Below are 8,474 nucleotides of genomic sequence, written 5' to 3'. Positions count from 1 at the left end.
AATCCACTTTTGAACGCCTTCTGAAAATCCACTTTGTCGAACGCCTTCTCAAAATCCAAATACACCACATCTACCAGTTCACCTTTACCCACATGTTTATTCATCCCTTCAAAAAGGGGGGTGGGGATGAGGGAGGGATCCATTGGGAACCTGGCCCGGTCTGCTGGATCATAAATGTTTTCTTCTCCTGCTACATGCCTCACATTTGCACCTGATGCCCACATCTACACAAACACAACCTACCTTGAGCTGCAAAAATGTCTGCAAACTGCACTGGCTGCTAGGGATGTGAATCGTGTCCTCGATCGTCTTAACGATCGATTTCGGCTGGGAGGGGGAGGGAATCGTATTGTTGCCGTTTGGGGGGGTAAAATATCGTGAAAAATCGTTAAAAATCGTTAAAAATCGAAAAATCGAAAAATCGAAAAACCGGCACATTAAAACCCCCTAAAACCCACCCCCGACCCTTTAAATTAAAACCCCCACCCTCCCGAACCCCCCCCAAATAACTTAAATAACCTGCGGGTCGTTAAAAATCGAAAAATCGAAAAACCGGCACATTAAAACCCCCTAAAACCCACCCCCGACCCTTTAAATTAAATCCCCCACCCTCCCGAACCCCCCCCCAATAACTTAAATAACCTGCGGGTCCAGCGGCGGTCCGGAACGGCAGCGGTCCGGAACGGGCTCCTGCTCCTGAATCTTGTCGTCTTCAGCCGGCGCCATTTTCCAAAATGGCGCCGAAAAATGGCGGCGGCCATAGACGAAAAAGATTGGACGGCAGGAGGTCCTTCCGGACCCCCACTGGACTTTTGGCAAGTCTCGTGGGGGTCAGGAGGCCCCCCACAAGCTGGCCAAAAGTTCCTGGAGGTCCAGCGGGGGTCAGGGAGCGATTTCCCGCCGCGAATCGTTTTCGTACGGAAAATGGCGCCAGCAGGAGATCGACTGCAGGAGGTCGTTCAGCGAGGCGCCGGAACCCTCGCTGAACGACCTCCTGCAGTCGATCTCCTGCCGGCGCCATTTTCCGTACGGAAAATGGCGCCAGCCATACGCGTATGGCCGGCGCCATTTTCCGTACGAAAACGATTCGCGGCGGGAAATCGCTCCCTGACCCCCGCTGGACCTCCAGGAACTTTTGGCCAGCTTGTGGGGGGCCTCCTGACCCCCACGAGACTTGCCAAAAGTCCAGCGGGGGTCCGGAAGGACCTCCTGCCGTCCAATCTTTTTCGTCTATGGCCGCCGCCATTTTTCGGCGCCATTTTGGAAAATGGCGCCGGCTGAAGACGACAAGATTCAGGAGCAGGAGCCCGTTCCGGACCGCTGCCGTTCCGGACCGCCGCTGGACCCGCAGGTTATTTAAGTTATTGGGGGGGGGTTCGGGAGGGTGGGGGATTTAATTTAAAGGGTCGGGGGTGGGTTTTAGGGGGTTTTAGTGTGCCGGCTCACGATTCTAACGATTTATAACGATAAATCGTTAGAATCTGTATTGTATTGTGTTCCATAATGGTTTAAGACGATATTAAAATTATCGGACGATAATTTTAATCGTCCTAAAACGATTCACATCCCTACTGGCTGCCTTCCCTCACTCCTGCTCTATCTTCCATTGTTTACCCTATCTGGTATACCTCTTTACCTCCAATGCTTCAGTGCGACTGGAAGACGCTGCATTGAAAATCCCTGACTCTTTTTTTATTGAGCAATCTTGCATCTATATAAGACACTGGATACCCAATGCAAACGCATAACAATAACAACAAATGATGACCTGCAGCCGAGGAAACACCACTTAAGCAGTTCAGGTGAAAAACGAGGGCTGGGTGATCGAGATAGCAGACTAAATGGTCAGCACTCTGACCCCTCCCCATGCCTCTCCATCGGGCTCTAGTCTGTTAAATGTCCCTCCCATTTTTTTTTTTTTTTTTTTTACTGGAAAGGGGTCATAACACTGCAAGTATTGTGTCCTCACTACCTTACTAGGGAGGCTCGTCTTCTCATATACAGCAATAGGTCAATTATCTTTGTAGGAATTGTCTTCTTCTCTTCTCCTAGGGCCTGTCTGCTCTCCATTGAGTCTAAGCTATATTCCTCCTCAGGGGAGATGCCCTGTACCCAGAATGCCTTGCTTAAGGCGGATGGGGATCAGCCAGTCCTTTATGGTGTTCTGAGAGTTTCTCACATAAATAGGAATTGGTCTCAATTAGGGTAATAGTACCCCAAAGCTTCATTCACAATTACATGGGGTTCACCTGCTCCTCCCTTTCCATCTATCTCAGTTATCATAGTGATATCCCTTGATCAGAACCCAGTATGCATTTCAAATATGGCTAGTAGGGGTCACTGGGGGATTGGGCATCTAAGTGATAGATGAAATTTAATGTCGACAAGTGCAAAGTGATGCATCTAGAGAAGAATAATCTAAAAAAATAGGTACACAGTTCTAGGTTTCCTATTGGGTATCACCACCCAGGAAAAGGAGAAGGAGAAGCCTCAGGAGCCCTAGGTGTATAGAAGGGAATCCACTCCACCACAGGTTCTCAGTCCTCTGAGCATCAGTAGTTGGTATACTCACTTCTTGTCATTTTGAAAATAGGTAAGCAGGATGCTTGGAATGATGATCAAATAATACTTTTTACTGTAACTTAAAATATAAGATCCAACTTAAATTAGCAAAGATTAGGAGGATGCAAAGAAGAATGAAAAGTCCAAGTGTTACAAACTCCTTCTTCATCCTCTGAATTATTGTCCCTTTTCAGTATGGGAAAAGTAGAATAATCTCTTCCGAAGTAGGTAGGGAGATGGTGGTAGAAAAAAACTCTTTTCTATCCAAGGTAAAGCAAAATCATCTCAAACGTCAGTTCTCACTGTTGGGCAACCACAGTCCTCACTGTTAACTGGACACAGGGTAAAGAGAACTCATATCCCAATCCCTTCAAGCACGGGTGTTTGCCTTCCTGAACTGGGAGCAAGTCAATAAAACAAGCAACTAATTAAAAGATAAAAAATACTCCCCTCTTCCTGTTCAAGGTAGTACCTCTAGGTACATGAGGCCTCTAGCAAGATTTCTGTCTTGTTCTTCCTGATTCTTCAGGCTGTGGGGCCTGCCAGGATCCAAAAAGAAATCTACAACCAACCATACCTTATATATGCTCCAACCAGTTTATGAAGGGGAGCTTGATCAATCCCAGCATCCTGGGTGGGAAAAATCTTACAGATAGTCTTAAAAATACATTACCCTACTCTCTGGCCGATACAGTAAGGTGTGGTAGAAAGAGGTGCGTTAGTGCCCAGCGGAAGAAGAGGTGCCGCTCATCCGCGGCGACCAGTTCGGCCAGCAGCCAGACATCCCCTTCTGTAAAGTTTGGCAACCGCCCTCTCGGCATCCTGAAAACGTTTTAGAAAATGGCTGTCCAGACGTGTCATTGCATGTGCGAGCGCCGTGCCACGTTTGGCCAGTTAAAATGGCCGACAAACAAGGATGTTCCCGCCTTTTTCTCGCTACCCTCCACGGCCTCGGTATCCATGGTGGAAGGTCTGTTTTTCATTTTCCTGTTTGCTATATTTTGTTCGCCTCTTCTATTTGGTAGTAGTAATTTAGTTTAAGATTTGCACGGTGGGTGTTTGCTGTATGCACGCCACTCCTCTTGGAGGAGATTTCGATGTTTTGTTATTTACAGTACCTGTATATGCTAGCCTCTTTTTCGCATTTACTGTGTTTTTGAAGTTTGTTATTTCAATGTAACATGGTTATGTTTCCCTCTTCTTTGCATTCAATCTGTTTCTGATGTTTGTTACTTGCTGTTCCTGTATATGTAGCTATTTTATTTGCTTTTTTACTGTTCTAGATGTTTGGTATTTAACTGTTTGATATTTACTGTTCTAGATGTCTTGTATTTAACTGTTACCTGTTTATGTCACCCTCTTCTTTGCTTTTTTTCTGTTTTGGGTGTTTCGGTTTAAACTGTTGGAAGTATGCTATCCATTGCGCCCTGTGCCTTTGTTATCATTTGCTACACTTTCATCGTTCATTAACCCCATGTTCCCATCATTATTTTCTCCGATTCAGACAATGATGCCCAGAAAGCAAAGCATTGCATGGGTGGAGGTGGAGCCCGGAGACCAGGAACCATTTATGGAATGGCTCTTGCTCGATGCTATACAGGGACCTCAATACATTTAAGTATATTTAACAGATTTAATATCCGCAGTGCTGCCCATTAATCATGTGCTCTTTATTACTGTTCAAGTTTAACATGTCAGGAAAGCGCACTATCGCTGAGGTAGAGCGGCATGTCATCGAGCTGCGCAAAGTGCGAGCCAGCCATCCGTAAAGCGAACCCATAACGCTCGCTTTATGGATGAAGAGAAAGAAGTATTGTGCCGTGCGGTATGCGAAAAACATGACCTTCTCTTCAAGTCGAAGATTTCGTGTAACAGCAGGAAAAAGATTTGGGAAAAGATTGCCCAGGATGTCAGCTCCCTTTCTGTGACACCCAGGGATGTAAAACAGGTGCAGCACCGGTGGCGGGACACCAAGAAAGAAGTAAAAGAGAAGGCCACTAAAATCGATGCCTCTGCAAAGAGGACCAGTGGAGGGCCACCATGCAGCATCGTGCTGACACCTGTGGAGGAGATGGTTCTCCGAACTATGAGGAAGGAGGTCGTGGTGGGCGTGCAGACGCAGTACGGTGCCGACTCGGCAGCATGTGGAGGTATGTATACAGCTAAATCTGGTTACCATAGCATGTTAACTGTATGGGTGACGAGTGTGATCGCTCTTTTTTTCAACAGTTTGAATTTTTGCTACCGTCATTATAATGTGCATCATTGATTGCCCTACCGTAACCTTACTTGTGGCAATACTATCTGATAGCATTTAGCAAATATGTCAAGTCTCTCCTGCCATAAAAATTTTTGTTCAATACCATATATATTAAGATTTTGTTTGACAACTGTACTGCTATAAATTCCGATGAACTCTTCCCAGCTTATGTAATGACCGCGACCTCTTTCTATATCTTTATCCACAGAAACAACAGACAATGGCAATGGTAACAGTGAGGAATCCAGCTCGGACCCTGAATTCATCTTTCCAATGCCGAGCGGAGACTCCCCCAGCCAACAGATGTCAACAGAGGACATGGTAACACTGGATCTGTACGATGTCCCTCTCAGCGAAGCACCTGAAGTTAACTTGGACCTCCACGATTCTGCACCCCCGCAAACATTTGAAGACCCAGAACCATCCCAGCTACTGATTGACGTGCCACAGATTGAGGAAGTTGCACCAGTGGTACCGGACCTCGAACTGTCACTTTTTGGCAATGATGGCCTAAGCGAGCAATTTCTGACTGGAATAACCTCACATCAGGATCGTCATAATGAGCAACTCCTCCAGGAAGTGCGATTGCTGAGAGCCGACCTCAACGCTGGGATGGCCGCTCAAGCAAATGCTATTAGAGAATGTATGGTGGCATTGATCGGCGCAATCCAAGAAATTGCCTCAAAACTTCCTTCCGTCAACCATTCCTAAAATGTCAAATAAAAGTTTTATTTTGTTTGCAATTTGAGTACGTATCCTTTTATGTCACATCCATCATTGCATATGTACAAAAAGGGTAAAGTTATCAAATTTATTACTACTTGCAAATTCTTATAGGGTTACACATGGGGGATAGGATGGGCATGGCAAGGGAACAGACCATGCTGTAGGTGGGAATAAGAGCTTCATTGTTACTGCGGTTGGCGGGGGGAACATACCATGTTCACAATGTCGATGCCACCACATCCTCTAGGCCTGGTATGAAGGCGCAGACTGCTGGAGAAGGGCCTGGGGGGGGGGGGGGGGGGAAATCCCTTTTGCTGGAGGGGCGCTCTACATGCAAGAGTATAAAAGACAGGTAATGTTGTATACAATGGGTTGCCACACATTATTTAAGTATCACTCCATGAAATGTTAATGGAACCTTGAAAAACAGATTTTTATTGCTGGGAAAAGCTTTCATATTCAGAGAAGGAAAACTAGATGTCGGTTGAATGTTTGTAAACATTATATCGATTTAACGCATCAAGGGATATTTATTCAACCATAAATAACCATATGCTATTGTTAATATTTCAGTGGCTGGAAAAGGCCTAGATGACCATACAAGGGGAAAGAATTAATCAGGTTTCAATGGGTTGACAAACTTTTAACATTTTAAGACAAATAACATTTCAGAAAATATGCATAAAATGAGAAAATCGATGTGAATTGTTCAGGGTTTGATGGAGGGGTCATCTTCCGGTTATATGTTCTGTTCTGAGGGGTGAATTTTTAAATAAATCTATCTCGGATTCTGAAACAAAAAGAAAAAAAAAAAGCCAAGAGTAAATAGGACAAGTAGGTACAGAAATGATTAATATCTACAATTAAGCACAGCTATGAATTACAATGAAAGTGCCACATCATCATGGGGCACTGTAGACAGGAGTGGCACTCTAACAGTAGTAATGAAACGTAATGTTTGAATTTTAACTTACAAGAGAAATAACTGTCGATGATCCTTCGTCGGACTTTATGACCCCGTGCAGTGTTGTCTGCTTCATCTGCCAGCTCCACGGGCGGATTGGGTGGCAAATTTTCGTCAACCTCTGCATGCATACAGAATCTCTGACAAATGTTGTGTAGCATGCAGCAGGCAACAATTATGCTCACCACCTTTTCTGCACTGTATTTCAGGGCTCCCCCTGAGTGATCCAGACATCAAAAACGCCCCTTCAGAACTCCAAAAGTGCGCTCAATCACGTTTCTGGTGCTGCCATGAGCCTCATTGTAGCGTTTTTCGGCAGCTGTGCATGGGGACTGGAGTGGAGTTAGCAACCAGGGCTTACAGCCATAGCCACCATCACCTATAGGATCAATAATGTGGGATGCATCAAAAACAACTTCGCAGCGCAAAACACCATAAACATTGAATGACATCATAAACGTATACCAATCATCCTTAACATATGGAGACCAGAACACATGACAGAATCACGGGAAGTAGCTATTGTCACTTACCAAGTAGCCAACCTTCACCATACTTTCCTTCTGGGAATTGGGTCCCCAGAGCTGAAAGTGTGAGAATGTAGGCGTCATGGCAGCTCCCAGGAAACTTCACTACAACATGTAGAATCTGAAGGCATGTATCGCAAACCACTTGCACATTCATGGAATGGAAGTGCTTGCGATTCCGGAACACACTCTCTTCATCCAACCTGGGGGTAAACGCAATATGAGTGCAGTCGATAGCGCCCAACACGTTGGGCATCCCTGCAATATCCATGAATCCGCTGCGGATCTGTTGCAGTTCAGCTGGATTCATAGGATAGATGATGTACTTCCTCATCGGCTTCATCATGGCCTTCAACACCTGTGACAGATGATGCGAAACAGAGGCCTGCGTCATACCGGCAATTACACTCACTGGGTTTTGAAAACCTCCGGTACCAAAAAAATTTAAGGCGCACAGAAGTTTATTCAATCCTGTCACAGCATTGTTTTGAAAGGCCAGTGGGTCTAGGTCCTCACGCAGATCTTCATAGAGGGACAAGATTGCCCGTGAGCTCAGCCGGTAGGTTCGGACAACATCTCGCTCACACATGCCAAAAAGCGTTGCCCGTGTGTGAATGAAACGTCTCGGCCTGTCGATGGCCCGCTGATGGCCTGGCATGCCGATGGCACGGTGCTCTGCCTGCATGGAATACAAGAGGAAAACACACAAAATTCAAATTAATAGATGAACACATATAAATCCTTGCTTACATCTGCCACACTGTGGGCTCTCTGGTGTATAGTTTGAATGGCAGCACACAAAAATTATGTTACAGATCAATGTGGCCAGAGAGAAAGGGAAAGATAAACCTCTATGACTGTTCAGAGTAAACTACAGCTAAGTATTTTTTTAATTGTTTTTTAAAATGTTTTCAATGCAGATATAGCTGACACACAATCTGTCACATTAAGAAAAACAGAAAATATATACAGATTGAAAAAAGAAGCATGGACGCCTATGTTTACTGGCGCACATCTCTTTGGGCGCCCATCTCTCTGTGCGCCCATCTTTCCGGCGTCCATAGATGCGGTCCTGTCTCCGCCTTTACGGACGCCCATGTTTACGGGCAGACATCTCTTTGGCCGCCCATCTCTCTGTGCGCCCATCTTTCCGCCATCCGTAGAGGCGGTCCTGTCTCCACCTTTATGGACGCCTATGTTTACGGGCGCACATCTCTTTGGCCGACCAGAGAGATGTGCGCCCATCTTTCTGGCTTCTATAGAGGCGGTCCTGTCTCTGCCTTTACGAATGCCTATGTTTATGGGCGCACATTGCTCCGGCGTCCAAGACATGGACGCCGTTCTTTACGGGCACCGATCTCTATGTCCATGTCCGGAGCCGCAGAGAGGCCCAGGCATGGACGTATGGATGGTACAGTTAAACCAAAACATATCA

The 8,474-nt window shown here is 45.8% G+C and overlaps 1 protein-coding gene across 1 annotated transcript; it reads right to left on the bottom strand.

Annotated features, from left to right (window-relative positions):
* Positions 1 to 6,745: 6,745 nt before the first annotated feature.
* LOC115088520 (putative nuclease HARBI1) lies at positions 6,746 to 8,137 on the bottom strand. The gene is made up of 3 exons (XM_029596780.1): positions 8,045 to 8,137; positions 7,046 to 7,718; positions 6,746 to 6,891 (listed from the first exon to the last, which is right to left on the bottom strand). Exons 1-3 carry the CDS (start codon positions 8,135 to 8,137, stop codon positions 6,746 to 6,748), a joined length of 912 nt encoding a protein of 303 aa, XP_029452640.1.
* Between the last annotated feature and the right edge of the window lie 337 nt (positions 8,138 to 8,474).

Source organism: Rhinatrema bivittatum, chromosome 3, assembly GCF_901001135.1.
Source record: "Rhinatrema bivittatum chromosome 3, aRhiBiv1.1, whole genome shotgun sequence".
In the NCBI taxonomy this organism is placed as follows: domain Eukaryota; kingdom Metazoa; phylum Chordata; class Amphibia; order Gymnophiona; family Rhinatrematidae; genus Rhinatrema; species Rhinatrema bivittatum.
Note: the sequence above shows the minus strand (reverse complement) of the source record. Positions and strands in the feature narration are given on the sequence as shown.